Source organism: Oncorhynchus clarkii, chromosome 6 (genome assembly GCF_045791955.1).
Source record: "Oncorhynchus clarkii lewisi isolate Uvic-CL-2024 chromosome 6, UVic_Ocla_1.0, whole genome shotgun sequence".
Lineage (NCBI taxonomy): Eukaryota > Metazoa > Chordata > Actinopteri > Salmoniformes > Salmonidae > Oncorhynchus > Oncorhynchus clarkii.
In genome coordinates, this window is record NC_092152.1 from 17191404 (window position 1) to 17209513 (window position 18110).

Sequence of the window (18110 nt, forward strand, 5' to 3'; positions counted from 1 at the left end):
TTGAAGGCGTGTCCATATACTTTTGACCATGTAGTGTATCTACTGCAGGGCTAAATACGCCTAGTTTCTACGTCCCATAAACGTTTCCAAAAAGTAATGTATTTAAAAGTAAATAAGAGAGAAACAAACCCGAAACAATTGATCACAGCCTAGGTCTATGCCAGACAGTTAATCCTTTAATTTAATTAAGGTGTTTAAGGACGTTGTAGCTGTGTCAAAACACGGCCCTATTTTCTGTCAGCAAGTTTTATTTTGTATTTGAAGTGTGAAATGCACAGCGCGAGGCCAAGAAGTTGTGGAAACCATGTGGATGGTCCTGAAAAGTGAGAGTGAACATTCGCACGGATTATTCTCTTACGCTGAATTTCCATTTGTATTCATCATGGTGTGATATGCGAAACAATGCTTAAAGTAGATTACATGCCTCAATCATTAATAGCTGAGGGAGACGTCACTTTATTTTTGAATCGTTATCCCCGGGAAAAGTGCGCTCTACTTCGAAATAATATGCAGAATTTGGTGACCCATCTTTCACGATGTCAATTTCAAGGTTGGATGAGGGTTATCGGTAAGTAGCAATTAAACACAGCAAACGTGTTTAGCTAACTAGCTAGCTAATGGAACCTCAAGTACGGATGAAAGGGGGAGGAAGTCGCTTTGCCTCAAAGCAATCGGCTCCTAGCTGACTAGGTTGATATGCTTGAAAAAATGTTATTCCATGCACGTGAAGTAAACACTCCGTGTACAAAACAATACGAACACCTGCTCTTTCGAATGACAGACTCACCAGGTGTATCCAGGCGAAAGCTATGATCCCTTATTGATGTCACTTGTTAAAACCACTTTAATCAGTGTGTAGATGAAGGGGGTGAGACATGTTAAAGAAGGATTTTTAAGCCTTGAGATAATTGAGACATGGATTGTGTGACATTGAGGGTGAATGGGCAAGACAAAAGTGCGCGGGGTATGGCAGTATGTACCAGGCGCACCTGTTTGTGTCAAGAACTGCAACGCTGCTGGGTTTTTCACGCTCAGCAGTTTCCCTTGTGTATCAATAATGGTCCACCACCCAAATGACATACAGCCAACTTAATACAACTGTGGGAAGCACTGGAATCAACATGTGCCAGCATCCTTGTCGAACGCTTTCGGCACCTTGTAGAGCCATGCCCCGACGAATTGAAGCTGTTCTGAGGGTGCAACTCAATATTAGAAAGGTGTTTTTAATGTTTTGGCCAGCTCTAAATCAAAATTCCTGATGTAGTAATTCTAGCTACCTAGCTACACATGAGTCATGACAGGTGAAAATCTAATTCATGTGTCTTTCCTTTTCTTCTTGACAAGTTATGAAACCATAATACCAATATTAAAATGCAGGATACAAGCTTGGTTGTGTAAAAAACAGTAACACAGTTGACAGGAGTGATGCAACCATTAGAAAGAAAAAGTAAGCAGGACTAAGCTGTAAGCTTAGCTGGACACACGGGACACTTATCCATGCTTCAGAAGAGGGAACAATCACTCAGCCTTGCTATGTCTTCAGTCTGATATGGGCACACACTTACTGACAATGCTGATGTAGCCTATCATAAGGTTAACATCAAATGAGACAAAATCCTTCTTCCTCAAGCAGTATACTACTTGAACTTGTGAACATTAGAGGATGTAACACGCATGGGACATTTGACCTCTGGTAGTAACCTTAATCTCCCAGAAAGTGGGGATTACTAAAAGCACAGTGTTCCCCTGCAATGACGTGATCTGTGCTGCCTGTACGAGACCACCATACTACAGTGAAGGTTATTGAATGATTCCCTTGATTTGATAAGGCTTGATGCCCTCTGTGTGATGTGGCGGAATAAGGGATCTGAAAAATGCATTGATTGTTTGCTCTTTATCAGAGCTTACATGAGTCCCATCTCCACTGTACAATCCGGGATACTTGCTTCCATGTACTTACAGGTACTGTAATTCATATGGGAATAAATACACTAAAGCCTATTAATTAAATGGAATCCACATTCATTGTCTGTCATAGCTTGTTAATATGCATGTTTTGCAGATATGAAGAGCTCATCAACTAACTGGATATCCTGCGGCCAGCCTTTCACTGAGCCTGCCATATGGAAGCCAAAGTTCTGCATAGTTACCGACTGTCAGCTACTCCTATTGGACAAACAAGAGGTATTTAACTCCTACCAAATAATTCATAATATGTGGTGTGAGGATTGAAGAGATGGGAAATCATGTAGGCCTACATTTGTATTCGTTTTTTTTAAGGAGAGTGGAATTCCACCCTTCTGGAGCCTGGAGTGAACTGTCCCATTGTTTATTACCAGTAGCAACTGTAGCATAAGTTGTTGTCATTGCCTGTTGTCCTGGCTGTTACCCAGATCCACCCGCTGCTGCTGCAGGAGCGCCGGGCCGAGTCGTGCACAGTGTGGCTACTACGTCATACCCTCACTGTGCCCAGAGACTGCTACACCCTTGGAGACAAAACAGCCCTGGCCACAGACAACAGTAAGTACAGTCTACCCACTCCTACCCTACCAAACTGAGTACACATCACTCCACAATACTATAGGATGAAACTCTTACCTGTCAATCAACACAGTAGAGTACAAGTAAAATATGTGATCTTGTTCGTTCACTCCGTCTTTGAAGAAGAAATTGCAAAGTAATCAACAATCGGAAGCAGAGTAAACTAGGCTACTTGTTGTAAATATTGGTTTAGACATTTGACTAAGGATGGAGTCTGGAGTAACTGATTTTTTGTTTGAGTCATAATGCTACAAATTAATTGAGCCTAGATGTAGGTAAATGAAACTTGATGCGAAAATTGCTTGTGGTGGTGAAATCAAGGCTTTTTTTTCAGAATGAGGATAAACTGCTTGTGGATTAGGCCTAACGGTGGAAGAGTGTGCTTAGACATTAAAAAATACTGAAACTAATGTTTTGCAAAATTTTCAGGTTTAGGCTTGTCCTGGAGACAGAACTGAGTGATTTCTGCTAGATGGGCCAGCAGCAAAGTCAAAATTGGCTATATTGTAAAAATGTATGAAAACAAACGTGCTATTTTGAGCCAACTGTCTTACTGAGACATGGGTGAACCTAGCCTATTTCCTTTCCTTACCACTGGAGGTCTCAGCAGTCAATGACTCTGAACATCCTCAAACCTTTTCTAGTCATTCCTTTCCCAGTACGCTGCAATAATGGTAAACTATTACCACAGGACTCAAAATAGAAATTCCTTGGTGTAATATAATCCATACATTTGCCTATTATTGCTTGTTTTTGCACAGTAGTGTCCCTAGGTGTGCCCCAAGTAGTGTCCTTCATAGGTCAGTTTTTTGGAGCCACGCCGGCCACATCAATTCAGAGCCCCACCTGACATCAGGACAGATTTTTCTCCGCAACCCGAGCCACTGGCATAGAATTGTTCAAAGAGCTGATCCGTAAACCAGTCATATAACATTAATTTATGTAAAAAAATGTATGACTCCAGAGTAGTAGGCTTTATTATGAATATTATTAGGCTATTATTACTATTCCCCTTCCCTGCATTAATTAATTTGTCTGCATATCTATTCACCATTTGGATAAAAGGAAACCATGCCATGCATTAAGAACTATATTATTTTATTTTATAATGCGATGTGTCACTCAAATCGCTTTGAGAGAAAGAGCCTTCTAATTAGACTTCTTACCTAATGAAAGCATGTAGCCGACATAACAAAATAAGACCTTTGCCTTCAATATTGTTTAGATAATCAAATAGCTTAAATTGAAATAAACCATTCCCAGACTCGAATATAGGCTGCAAAAATAGGCTACATTTATTTAGTAGGTTCCTCAAACTTTTGCCAGCCGCTCCGGTTTACACTTTTTACATGGCCTGCGTGTAGTCTAATTAACAAAAGCCTGAATTAATGTAATTGATAATTAACTGATTTATCGAGAACAAATAGGCCTACCTGCTTGCACTTTGTGCAAGCTGTGCATCCATCTACCTCGTCATTGTCCTTCCAAACTGGGGATTTCACTCGTGCAGCACCTGTTTCCCCTATAATGTTGTAACCTATATTTCTCTCTGGTTAGGCCTATGCTAGACATTTTTGCGTGAGCTAGGCTAGTCCCGTGTAGCTTAGTTGGTAGAGAATTTTTTTTAAATGTCAACAAAAAATGTATCCAGGGAAAGTAAGCTTGGCAATGTGTCATATACTCATGTGGGGAGAGGGAACATAAGCTCTGTGCGTGGACAATTTATAACGTTTTAGCATCACACAAATAAGGGATACTGTAGTTCCCAGCTCCAAACACTCGCAATGCGAGCACGACTGATGTCTTAAGTCTGCCTCGCTGCTCACAGAATGGAATTCGCATACACAACGCAACACATGAAGCTTCTGGGTTTTTAAAAAGTGTATTATCTTGATTTGAAATGTTTCCGACCTGCAATGTAATGGTTCTGAACCACGAGGCAGCCCACGGACTGAAATAATGTTTTCATTCTACCAGGAACCGTGGGTATCCGATCCGATGCAGGACTCCAGCCCCTAGCTGCTGTACCCCTTAGCGCCTGTGCCCTTAGCTGCTGTGCCCCTTAGCTCCTGTGCCCTTAGCTGCTGTGCCCCTTAGCTCCTGTGCCCTTAGCTCCTGTGCCCTTAGCTGCTGTGCCCCTTAGCTCCTGTGCCCCTTAGCTCCTGTGCCCTTAGCTCCTGTGCCCCTAGCTGCTGTTGCCCCTGCATCGCAACCTGGCTGTGTAGAGGAGAAGGTGGCCGGCCATTGGTCAGGATCTCAGAGAACTGAAGTGAGAGGGATTCTGAGCTATGTTTTGTTTAGTGACCATATGATGAAAAGGGAGAGAAGAAGAAAAAACATGCTGTGTCTTTAAGAGCCGAGTAGCGAAAGCTGGCAGCCAGGCCCTGAGTTGAGCTCAACCCAATCATAGTCTTGGAACGGCTGCCAGATGTAGCGTAGCAACAGCCAGAACACAGCAGAGCTGCCCCTGCAAAACTAGGCAGCGCTACTCACTGGGACAGGCGGGAGACGAGGATACGTTTCTGTGCCTCACTCGATTCTACATCCTCACGCACACACACGCACAGGGCTGGCAAAGGAGTATGCCTCATTCGGTGCTGTGAAGTTATGGAGTTGGACAACGCGGCCAAACCGGAGAGCTACAATGGTAAGGAGAACGTTTTAATAAAGCAGACAAACTGTTGAAGCCTGCTTCTGTCCCCGTGGCAAAGGGCGCTTTAAGGTTAGGAAGATTGTTAGTTGTTCACTTTGTGCTTCTCTCTCATTCAGTTCCAGATTTGAGTTCTGGTGAAGTGGGGTTGTTTGCTGTGGAGAAAGATTGCTTGTGGAATTCCTATGAATCAGATGTTTTGTTCGAGTAGATAGAGCAGAAGCCTGGGGGTTCTAATACTGTATTCAACATACTGTTTACTAGGAATAACTTTTAGTCCATTTGAAAGCCACTAGGAAGAATGTTTTAGTCCATAGAGATTGTTAGTTGCGTTAGTTGAAAAAGTGATTGGACTGTTTACTGTTTTTGCATAGAATGTGATGTCTGGGGTATTTTTCTGTCTCAGAATAAATTCGAACACTCTGTGCAGCAACTGGATTTCCACTCTGTAATCTGTGGGCTGAATGACTCATAAAAATCCTGTGTTGGGTCTTCTGAGGAATAACAACTGCGCAGCACATCGGCTCAAGTGTGAGGACGTGTAGGAGTCACTAAGATTTTTGAGAAAACAACAGAGATTGTTTCTCTTAAAAGCTTGTACATTATTTTAACATTTCAGGAGAACTTTTCAGTGTACTGTTGATGAGAAATTCTCATTTCTTTCAAATAGCAATCCACTTGGAATACTTAGAATATTTCCACAGCCACACTTGGCTGACTTGGATTTATTCCGTTTTATTAGCCGGGCTCTGTGCCATTTTCAAATTTGTCATGAGAATACCACACTAACTTTAATTTCCTTGGAAATAGAGTCTGTTCTCTAATTAAATCCTACAACTAAGTGTACTTCAATGAGTTGAACCAATATCTAGTATCTACACAGTCGAGCATGGATTAGAGTAGTCACCCATCCTGGTGTTGGTGCTCAGACAGTCTTCCTCTAGGCTCTTGTCTGGGTTGTGCTGGCCCTATACTCCCCCTGATGCACCAGTCAGTAACCTAGACACTTTTTTGTTCATACAGTGCCTTGCGAAAGTATTCGGCCCCCTTGAACGTTGCGACCTTTTGCCACATTTCAGGCTTCAAACATAAAGATATAAAACTGTATTTTTTTGTGAAGAATCAACAACAAGTGGGACACAATCATGAAGTGGAACGACATTTATTGGATATTTCAAACTTTTTTAACAAATCAAAAACTGAAAAATTGGACGTGCAAAATTATTCAGCCCCCTTAAGTTAATACTTTGTAGCGCCACCTTTTGCTGCGATTACAGCTGTAAGTCGCTTGGGGTATGTCTCTATCAGTTTTGCACATCGAGAGACTGACATTTTTTCCCATTCCTCCTTGCAAAACAACTCGAGCTCAGTGAGGTTGGATGGAGAGCATTTGTGAACAGCAGTTTTCAGTTCTTTCCACAGATTCTCGATTGGATTCAGGTCTGGACTTTGACTTGGCCATTCTAACACCTGGATATGTTTATTTTTGAACCATTCCATTGTAGATTTTGCTTTATGTTTTGGATCATTGTCTTGTTGGAAGACAAATCTCCGTCCCAGTCTCAGGTCTTTTGCAGACTCCATCAGGTTTTCTTCCAGAATGGTCCTGTATTTGGCTCCATCCATCTTCCCATCAATTTTAACCATCTTCCCTGTCCCTGCTGAAGAAAAGCAGGCCCAAACCATGATGCTGCCAACACCATGTTTGACAGTGGGGATAGTGTGTTCAGCTGTGTTGCTTTTACGCCAAACATAACGTTTTGCATTGTTGCCAAAAAGTTCAATTTTGTTTTCATCTGACCAGAGCACCTTCTTCCACATGTTTGGTGTGTCTCCCAGGTGGCTTGTGGCAAACTTTAAACAACACTTTTTATGGATATCTTTAAGAAATGGCTTTCTTCTTGCCACTCTTCCATAAAGGCCAGATTTGTGCAATATACGACTGATTGTTGTCCTATGGACAGAATCTCCCACCTCAGCTGTAGATCTCTGCAGTTCATCCAGAGTGATCATGGGCCTCTTGGCTGCATCTCTGATCAGTCTTCTCATTGTATGAGCTGAAAGTTTAGAGGGACGGCCAGGTCTTGGTAGATTTGCAGTGGTCTGATACTCCTTCCATTTCAATATTATCGCTTGCACAGTACTCCTTTGGATGTTTAAAGCTTGGGAAGTCTTTTTGTATCCAAATCCAGCTTTAAACTTCTTCACAACAGTATCTGCCTGGTGTGTTCCTTGTTCTTCATGATGCTCTCTGCGCTTTTAACGGACCTCTGAGACTATCACAGTGCAGGTGCATTTATACAGAGACTTGATTACACACAGGTGGATTGTATTTATCATCATTAGTCATTTAGGTCAACATTGGATCATTCAGAGATCCTCACTGAACTTCTGGAGAGAGTTTGCTGCACTGAAAGTAAAGGGGCTGAATAATTTTGCACGCCCAATTTTTCAGTTTTTGATTTGTTAAAAAAGTTTGAAATATCCAATAAATGTCGTTCCACTTCATGATTGTGTCCCACTTGTTGTTGATTCTTCACAAAAAAATACAGTTTTATATCTTTATGTTTGAAGCCTGAAATGTGGCAAAAGGTCGCAAAGTTCAAGGGGGCCGAATACTTTCGCAAGGCACTGTAACTGCCAGTATCTTCATGTCAATGCTCTGATATGATCAACACATTTACTTATACTATTCTTTAGTTTGAATGAAGATATCAGCCTAATTTTCTATTTAACATGCCCTATGGTTAATTTGAATACATATTTTAGAATTTCTAGCTTTATGAGCATTCAATGTTTTGGTGTGATGAATAATTAATTGAAGGATATTAGCACTTGCAGGATTCACTGTCAGTACTAAAGATACTGGTCTGGTACAGACCTTTTTTTTTTTTTTTACCTCTACTACTCTAACAGCTGAAAAACACAATCAGAAATTCCTTCTCAAATATTCATGAATATTGAGCTGAAATAGCAATATCAACAGTTAATATTACATAGTGTTTACTCATCATTCTCTTAAGTATCCAAAACCATTTGTTTTTGTGACACTAAGGGGTGACATGCTCCAGAGAATCTGCAGTAGGCCTAAATCTAACACAAGGTGTTAGCATAATCTTGATGACATAATTATTAAATTGGACATAATCTGCTTCAGCAGGAAAATTGTCAACATTTTCTTACTGTGTTGTAATTATGGATTGGCAGTAGCCTATAGTGGACATGTTATTGCAGTTTTGGGATGATCTTAACTCTACTGTTGGGGAGAAAGACCCAACATCCCACAGTGGTATTATACTTGGGTCCCATCCTTTTGTTCATCAATTTAGATGTCTCCCTAGTTACAAAAATGGTCATATTCACTGCCAACATTTAGATACAGTATGTCTTTCAAACCAAATAATCTAACCACTGTTGCCTGATTTTGAAATGTCAATGAAACAATTATAAACTGTAAAATGTGTTGTACAGTGGCGGTTTACTAAAAATCTCACATGTTTTTTTTCTTCCAATTTTACCAAGTAGGCTAAACAGTTTTGTTTTTATCCCCTCTAGCATGGGAGAACTTGTCTGCTTGGGATGAGTCCCCCCTCCAGATTGAAAAATGCCTCCAGTGTACATAAGTGGAATTAGGAGCTAGAAGCAGAACTGCCATGTCTGTCGGTGCCATCTTGGCAATTAAGTGTCCGCCTTATTTCCGTGACCAAAGAACTCTAATATAGGTTAGAAAATAATATCTCGAAAGTCTATTTGCATTGGATTATTTACAGTGCCCCTTAAAAAAGTGGTACGGCTTGCTCATGCCTTTTGAGTTAAAGCTGAGGATTGTGGATGACATTTTAATGGGTCCATTTTGGCCCTCTTGAAAGGCAAAGTGCTTGCCTCTGAATTTATTACACTTCTTTTTGACTCAACTTTTTGGGGCGTTAAACTGCGTAGGTGCATTAAATCTAGCTTTAAACTGATAAGTGTTGAAGATTCATTTGTAACCTTTTTAGTCTATGCAATGGTAGTTTTTGTTTTTAAATCCACTTTATCCTGTACAGTTGTGAAAGTATGTTGGCTAGCTGACACCAGCTCTTCCATGTCATTTAGGTGGAAACGTGAGGCTGTCACTCATCAAATTGTCTTTGAATATAGTAACAAGGCTCAGTTGTCAATGCTCCTGCTATATGCTTCAGTGGTTTTACTGATCGGTATGATGACAGTTGCCTTTGGCACTTCAATTCACTTCAAGAGCAAGGTACTGATTTGAGAGATTTTACATTTCTATGAAATGTTTGCGATTTAATGATACGGGTCCCGTTATTCAGCTCAGTTGTATTAGAGCGGAGTAACTGATTTTAATTGTCAGATATATAAAAATAAAGATAAAATGTTGACTAGATTAGGCTAAATGGTTTGACTAAATGGTGTGAAGTATTTGACACACTAGTTCTCTTTTTCTATTCAAATCAAATCAAATTTTATTTGTCACATACACATGGTTAGCAGATGTTAATGCGAGTGTAGCGAAATGCTTGTGCTTCTAGTTCCGACAATGCAGTAATAACCAACAAGTAATCTAGCTAACAATTCCAAAACTACTACCCTTACAAGTGTAAGGGGATAAAGAATATGTACATAAAGATATATGAATGAGTGATGGTACAGAGCGGCATAGGCAAGATACAGTAGATGGTATTGAGTGCAGTATATACATATGAGATGAGTATGTAAACAAAGTGGCATAGTTTAAAGTGGCTAGTGATACATGTATTACATAAAGATGCAGTAGATTATATAGAGTACAGTATATACGTATACATATGAGATGAATAATGTAGGGTATGTAAACATTATATTATGGTAGCATTGTTTAAAGTGGCTAGTGATATATTTTACATCATTTCCCATCAATTCCCATTATTAAAGTGGCTGGAGTTGAGTCAGTGTGTTGGCAGCAGCCACTCAATGTTAGTGGTGGCTGTTTAACAGTCTGATGGCCTTGAGATAGAAGCTGTTTTTCAGTCTCTCGGTCCCAGCTTTGATGCACCTGTACTGACCTCGCCTTCTGGATGACAGCGGGGTGAACAGGCAGTGGCTCGGGTGGTTGTTGTCCTTGATGATCTTTATGGCCTTCCTGTGACATCGGGTGGTGTAGGTGTCCTGGAGGGCAGGTAGTTTGCCCCCGGTGATGCGTTGTGCAGACCTCACTACCCTCTGGAGAGCCTTACGGTTGTGGGCGGAGCAGTTGCCGTACCAGGCGGTGATACAGCCGGACAGGATGCTCTCGATTGTGCATCTGTAGAAGTTTGTGAGTGCTTTTGGTGACAAGCCGGATTTCTTCAGCCTCCTGAGGTTGAAGAGGCACTGCTGCGCCTTCTTCACGATGCTGTCTGTGTGGGTGGACCAATTCAGTTTGTCTGTGATGTGTACGCCGAGGAACTTAAAACTTACTACCCTCTCCGCTACTGTTCCATCGATGTGGATAGGGGGGTGTTCCCTCTGCTGTTTCCTGAAGTCCACAATCATCTCCTTTGTTTTGTTGACGTTGAGTGTGAGGTTATTTTCCTGACACCACACTCCGAGGGCCTTCACCTCCTCCCTGTAGGCCGTCTCGTCGTTGTTGGTAATCAAGCCTACCACTGTTGTGTCATCCGCAAACTTGATGATTGAGTTGGAGGCGTGCGTGGCCTTTAAACTCCACCTGTTGAGCCATTGTGGTTAAATGTTGAGTTGCCAAGGAGAAGACAATTAGCACATGTCCCTTCACTGTAGATCTCGTGCTCCGTCTTTGACATATACACATAAACATGTTAAAGTGTGTGGGCTTGTGACATTTGAAGTCCGAATTCCTTCAGAGAGGAACTTGGCTCAGCTGGCCGTCATACGCCAGGGCAATTTGCTGACCTCACATGCTGCACATAAGTGTCTTTGTCTGTGAAAAACCAGCTGACTTGTATTAATCCCCTGCCCAATCTTCACTGTTGTTTCTATAGTCCTCCACTCAGGAAGTTCTGTCTTGCACAGCTAGTCAGGCCAGTGGGCTGGAGTGCACCACACAATGATAGACTCATAGCGATGAGTTGAGAACATACAGTGGAACAGCATATAGCATAGAGAGAGAGAAAGTATTTTGCATAAATTCAGAACAGTATTACCCCTCTTTGTAGGCCAAGGACACCGTTGTTCAAGAAACAGCGGCCGGCTATGGCAGAGATAAGTCACAGATTTAAAAAAAAAAAAAAAAAAATCTCATAATAAGACCATACTTTCAAAGCCATGTTATTTTTCCGTATGCTAGTGATATGATACATTTCACTATGCTTTGTCGTGTCTTTGGCTATGCCGGATTAAGTGATATGACACGCTATTCTATAAAATAATTTCTCCGTAATTAATATTACCTGTTTGAGCTAATCATGTAAATGTAATTAACTAGAGAGTCGGGCACCATGAAATAATATTTATAGAGCTGTTATCTTCCGAATAAACTCTTAAAGACCTCGTAATATTTTACATCAATAGCAGTCAATATTAATCTTCATCTTAATTCAGTCTCATCTGAAAGTTGTAAATTCCTTGGTTATCTGCACGAACCCTGGCTAACAAGTTGAATCAGCAATACAAAATTAGGTTTAATGATTTATTTACTAAATACCTAACTAATCACACAGAATTACACATATTTAAATCATAACTTGATTACAAATTACACCATAAAGGAAAATGTCCCTAGCGGGCGGAACAGATATGACAGCTGGTTACACAAGAAAAGGGTATGGGTTTGAGTGAAAGAGCGGGAAGACTGAGGAACAAAGGGCGAAGCTGTGCTATCGTAAATACAGTATCTTATGCATTCTAAATTACCGCCCATTTGGAAAAGGAAAATTAAATAAATATTTACTCTGCGCTGCGCTTCGGTAGGTTGGTGGTAGATGGATGGCCGTGTTGCCCAACCGAGTCCTTTGTCCTTTGAAGAATGTCTCTGCTGGTAAATTGAATACGTTGTAGTAATGTCGTTGTGTGGTAGACGGGATACTCTGTCTGTTCCTTCCTAACCCTCGTTTGCAGCGGCTGTTGCTAACTCAACGGCTAGGAGGTATCACTTCTGTAGTGAATAACAGTTCAAAGTTCATACCATTCGCAACCAAAGCTCACGCTGATGTTGGCTTCGTTCTGTAGTTATTATCTGAACCATTCTGACATCAGACCGTCGTCCTCACGTCCTCGGAACAGGAGGTTATGTTGTTGTCAAGGGATTATATAGGAAGGGAGAGGAGGGCATGTTTGAAAAGTTTTATAGCCCATGTCCCTTCACAGAGCCCTATCTTATGAAAACCCAAATCTCACATTTTAGAAGCTAAAATCACATTTCACCCCATCACAAATAATTTCATATTCAAACATTTAAATTGAACAACAATTCCATGTGAATCTGATAACTACAATGTGTAGACTTTCCACTGTAGAGTTTGTCATCTTAACATTGATGAGAATGTCTCAGATGACAACCGAACTACATCATATTCATTATGTACCACCGCATGTGTTCAATTGGTCGGCCTACCAGAACATAGTTCATTTCCCCCTACCTTCTGATGTTCCCAGAATCTCTATGTTAACCAAGGGTTTTGCAAATGTAACATCAGTAGGGTAGAGAGAGGAAAAAGAGGGGAAGAGGTATTTATGACTGTCATAAACCTACCCCCAGGCCAACGTCATGACACTTCTTTTGAAGGACATTTCACAAGGCTTGTGAAGCCTGCCTTCTCAGTTCTGGCTCCAGCTACCTACTGTAGCCTGACCGTGCCCTCTGGTTGGCTACTCTAAGCCAAGAATGTAGCTCTCTGCAGTGCTTGTTCCCCTGAATGCCACAGAGAGAAAGATGCCTCATTTCTATTATTTTCTTTACTCATGGAAGAGTGGGGGACACACCTCGGAGAGGCAGTCTTGATTTTGTGATTTTGAGAGAAGGGGGAAATGGCCGGGCCATTGTGGATGTCTCTAACTTACTGTTTAGCTTTCAGAGGGAAGGATCAAAGGCACTCTTTCTTTGGAGTGAGAAAAAGTATGTCTGAAGTTTTCCCTCATCCTTACACCTTTCCCAGCTGGGATCTTTTGCTGAGAGAGCGAGAGAGAGAGAGCGAGAGAGAGACGGTATCTCTCCAGGGAGTCCCTTCATTGCTTTGTGCTCTTTGTGGAAGACAGACGCACGTTGCAGTGCAATCCACAGGTACTGTACATTCCAATCACAAAACTCCAGAGTCAACAATGCTTTTGAATGTACCCCTCCACATTGACTCGGTACTGGTACTCCTTGTATATAGTCTCGTTATTGTTTTTGTGTTACTATTTTATTTTGTCTTTTAAAATCTGCATTGTTGGGAATGGGCTTGTAAGTAAGCATTTCACAGTAGTCTACACCCTGTTGTGTTTGGCACGTGTGACCAATACCATTTTGAGTTGATATGTATGTTTTCAATCTAGATGTAAAAATATAGTTTGCTGCCATGGTAACGCCAGTATAGAAATGCCAGCCGGTAGCTCTTCAATCACCACCCATAAGTCACCAAAGTGAAGTTCTTTTTGGCAGAATGTGTTGTACTGTATAGGTCTAAGTCAGCAAGCAGTAGGTGCATTAAACACCAGCTCGGTGTGAATTTGAATGGTGTAATTCTCCATCAGGAGTCACATTCCAATACATTAAAACAGACACAGAAATGTGGCAGGGCTGTAATAGCCCGTAAACTTGAGTGAAACCATGCAGCATGAGGATGGTTTTTGTGTTTTTTTTGCTGTTTGCATCATGCTGTGTTGTGAAGAATGTTTGGCTTAAAAGTATTTCAGACCTGGTTTGATGCTGTACACCTTATCTAGTGATTGCATTTTGTGTCTCTAGACTGCTCTCGTCAATGTACAATAGCTCAGAGTCACACTGCCTGCAGAAACAATAGTTCCTTACCAGTTTACCACCAACTGGATTGAGAAGGTCCATCTAGAGAGAATGTACACAACACTGCTTATTATCCTTCCATCAGGACATTATTTCTGTATACTTTTCAAACCACGTTCTCCAGAGGGAAACCCATCTTTTCCATTCATTTGCCACGCTCACTCACTCCTAGAATCCTCTATGTGCTCAAACAATGTCGCTTGGATGATAAATTATGACAATCTCAATCTTTACTTGGGTTGTAAAATTCCGGAAAACATTCCCAGTTTTCTGGATCTTTCCGAAACGTTGCAATCCTAATCTTTACATATAGACACACAGTCAGCATGCTATTGATAGGATTGCTAATCCTGATGAAAGTAGAGCTGGGACAATAAACAGAAAATGATCGATACTGACTGAACCAATCATTTATCGAGGACATTTTACTGATTTGGATAATAATGATACTAAAGGAATACTAAAGACCTTTATACTAAAGGCCTTTACTAAAGGAATGTGAAGTTTGAAATGTTGTAGCTTAAGTCTTAGGGCTGGGCGAAATGGGCAAAATGTCATATTACATAAATAAATGGTGTCCTTTGACAGCTCTTTGGTCTTGGCCATAGTGGAGTTTGGAGTGTGACTGTTTGAGGTTGTGGACAGGTGTCTTTTATACTGATAACAAGTTCAAACAGGTGCCATTAATACAGGTAACGAGTGGAGGTCAGAGGAGCCTCTTAAAGAAGTTACAGGTCTGTGAGAGCCAGAAATCTTGCTTGTTCGTAGGTGACCAAATACTTATTTTCCACCATAATTTGCAAATAAATTCATTAAAAATCCTACAATGTGATTTTCTGGATTTTTTTCTCATTTTGTCTGTCATAGTTGAAGTGTACCTATGATGAAAATTACAGGCCTCTTTCATCTTTTTAAGTGGGAGAACTTGCACAAATGGTGGCTGACTAAATACTTCTTTGCCCCACTGTATATCTATCCTACCCTGCCTTTCTAAGGTCTTCGAAAGCCAAGTTAACAAACAGATCACCGACCATTTCGAAACCCACCGTACCTTCTCCACTATGCAATCTGGTTTCCTAGCTGGTCATGGGTGCACCTCAGCCACGCTCAAGGTCCTAAACGATATAACAGCCATCGATAAGAGACAGTACTGTGCAGCTGTATTCATCGCCCTGGCCAAGGCTTTGGACTCTGTCAATCACCACATTCCTATTGGCAGACTCGACAGCCTTGGTTTCTCAAATGACTGCCTTGCCTGGTTCACCAACTACTTATCAGACAGAGTTCAGTGTGTCAAATTGGAGGGCCTGTTCTCCGGACCTCTGGAAGTCTATGGGGGTGCCACAGGGTTCAATTCTCGGGCCGACTCTTTTCTCTGTATGCATCAATGATGTCGCTCTTGCTGCTGGTGATTCTCTGATCCACCTCTACGCAGACGACACCGTTCTGTATACCTCTTGCCCTTCTTTGGAAACTGTGTTAACTAATCTCCAGACAAGCTTCAGTGCCATACAACTCTCCTTCCTTGGCATCCAGCTGCTCTTAAACGCAAGTAAAATTAAATGCATGCTCTTCAACCGATGGCTGCCTGCCCGTCCAGCATCACAACTCTGGATGGTTCTGACTTAGAATATGTGGACAACTACAAATACCTAGGTATCTGGTTAGACTTTAAACTCTCCTTTCATGCTCACATTAAGCATCTCCAAACCAAAATTAAATCTAGAATCGGCTTCCTATTTCACAACAAAGCATCCTTCACTCGTGCTGCCAAACATACCCTCGTAAAACTGACTATCCTGCCGATCCTTGACTTCGGCGACGTCATTTACAAAATAGCCTCCATCACTCTACTCAACAAATTGGATGCAGTCTATCACAGTGCCATCCATTTTGTCACCAAAGCCCCATATACCACCCACCACTGCGACATGTATGCTCACGTTGGTTGGCCCTCGCTTCATATTCGTCGCCAAACCCACTGGCCACTGGTCATCTATAATTTTTTGCCCATGATAAAGGCCCATGATCACTCTGGATGAACTGCAGAGATCTACAGCTGAGGTGGAAGACTCTGTCCATAGGACAACAATCAGTCGTATATTGCACAAATCTGGCCTTTATGGAAGAGTGGCAAGAAGAAAGCCATTTCTTAAAGATATCCATAAAAAGTGTCGTTTAAAGTTTGCCACAAGCCACCTGGGAGACACACCAAACATGTGGAAGAAGGTGCTCTGGTCAGATGAAACCAAAATTGAACTTTTTGGCAACAATGCAAAACGTTATGTTTGGCGTAAAAGCAACACAGCTGAACACACCATCCCCACTGTCAAACATGGTGGTGGCAGCATCATGGTTTGGGCCTGCTTTTCTTCAGCAGGGACAGGGAAGATGGTTAAAATTGATGGGAAGATGGATGGAGCCAAATACAGGACCATTCTGGAAGAAAAGAAAATCTGATGGAGTCTGCAAAAGACCTGTTACTGGGACGGAGATTTGTCTTCCAACAAGACAATGATCCAAAACATAAAGCAAAATCTACAATGGAATGGTGCAAAAATAAACATATCCAGGTGTTAGAATGGCCAAGTCAAAGTCCAGACCTGAATCCAATCGAGAATCTGTGGAAAGAACTGAAAACTGCTGTTCACAAATGCTCTCCATCCAACCTCACTGAGCTCGAGCTGTTTTGCAAGGATGAATGGGAAAAAATGTCAGTCTCTCGATGTGCAAAACTGATAGAGACATACCCCAAGCGACTTACAGCTGTAATCGCAGCAAAAGGTGGCGCTACAAAGTATTAACTTAAGGGGGCTGAATAATTTTGCACGCCCAATTTTTCAGTTTTTGATTTGTTAAAAAAGTTTGAAATATTCAATAAATGTTGTTCCACTTCATGATTGTGTCCCACTTGTTGTTGATTCTTCACAAAAAAATACAGTTTTATATCTTTATGTTTGAAGCCTGAAATGTGGCAAAAGGTCGCAAAGTTCAAGGGGGCCGAATACTTTCGCAAGGCACTGTAGCCCATCTGTAAATAACCCATCCAACTACCTCATCCAATACTGTTATTTTTGCTCCATTGCACCCCAGTATCTCTACTTGCACATCATCATCTGCACAGCTATCACTCCAGTGTTTAATTGCTAAATTGTAATTATTTCGCCACTATGGCCTATTTATTGCCTTACCTCCCTTATCTTACCTCATTTGCACACACTGTACATAGAAAAAAAATATATTGTGTTATTGACTGTATGTTTGTTTATTCTATGTTTAACTCTGTTGTTGTTTGTGTCGCTTTGCTTTATGTTGGCCAGGTCACAGTTGTAAATGAGAACTTGTTCTCGACTGGCCTACCTGGTTAAATAAAGGGGAAATAAAATGTTTAAAAAGTACTAGTCAAAAGTTTGGACACACCTACACATTCAAGGGTTTTTCTTTATTTTTACTGTTTTTCTACATTTATAGAATAATAGTGATGACATCAAAACTATGAAATAACACGTATGGAATCATTTAGTAACCAAGAAAATATATTTTATATTTGAGATTCTTCAAAGTATCCACCCTTTTCCTTGATGACAGCTTTGCACACTCGTGGCATTCTCTGTCAGCTCAGTGAGTTTAAAAAAAAAAGTAACTGGTGCACATGAATGTTATTTATTTATCCTTAGATTGATCGTTATTGTGATAATTGAGTCTATTTATGGTGATATGGACGTTTTCCCTTTATCGCCCAGCTCTAGATGAAAGCCAATGCAGAGCACAAGACCTGGAATTAGCACTGAAGTTTTGGCAAAGTTTTTGTTGGCCAGAGCTGGGTGGAGTAATAAGCTGATTTAGGGTGTTTAGAACAATCCTTTATCTGGTATCACTAGTTATCTTTGAGTATAAAGACATCCTTCACTGTAGTGATGAGGACCAGTCTCAAGTAGAACCTTCTCCACAACCAAAACTGGGATTTGAAAGCCAACAGTG

At 41.1% G+C, this 18110-nt stretch overlaps 1 protein-coding gene across 2 annotated transcripts in view; it reads left to right on the forward strand.

Moving 5' to 3' along the window:
- The first annotated feature begins 513 nt into the window (after positions 1-513).
- The window catches only part of LOC139410675 (DAB2 interacting protein a), a 122641-nt gene continuing 105044 nt past the window's right edge, over positions 514-18110 (forward strand). The window contains exons 1-3 of one of the 2 annotated variants that reach the window (XM_071156067.1): positions 514-568; positions 2063-2184; positions 2394-2520. In XM_071156067.1, coding sequence (XP_071012168.1) covers positions 556-568; positions 2063-2184; positions 2394-2520 — 262 coding nt within the window. In that variant the 5' untranslated portion in view covers positions 514-555. Of the gene's footprint in view, positions 569-2062; positions 2185-2393; positions 2521-4973; positions 5189-18110 lie in introns of those variants that run through there. The other variant, XM_071156069.1, reaches the window with a different exon arrangement.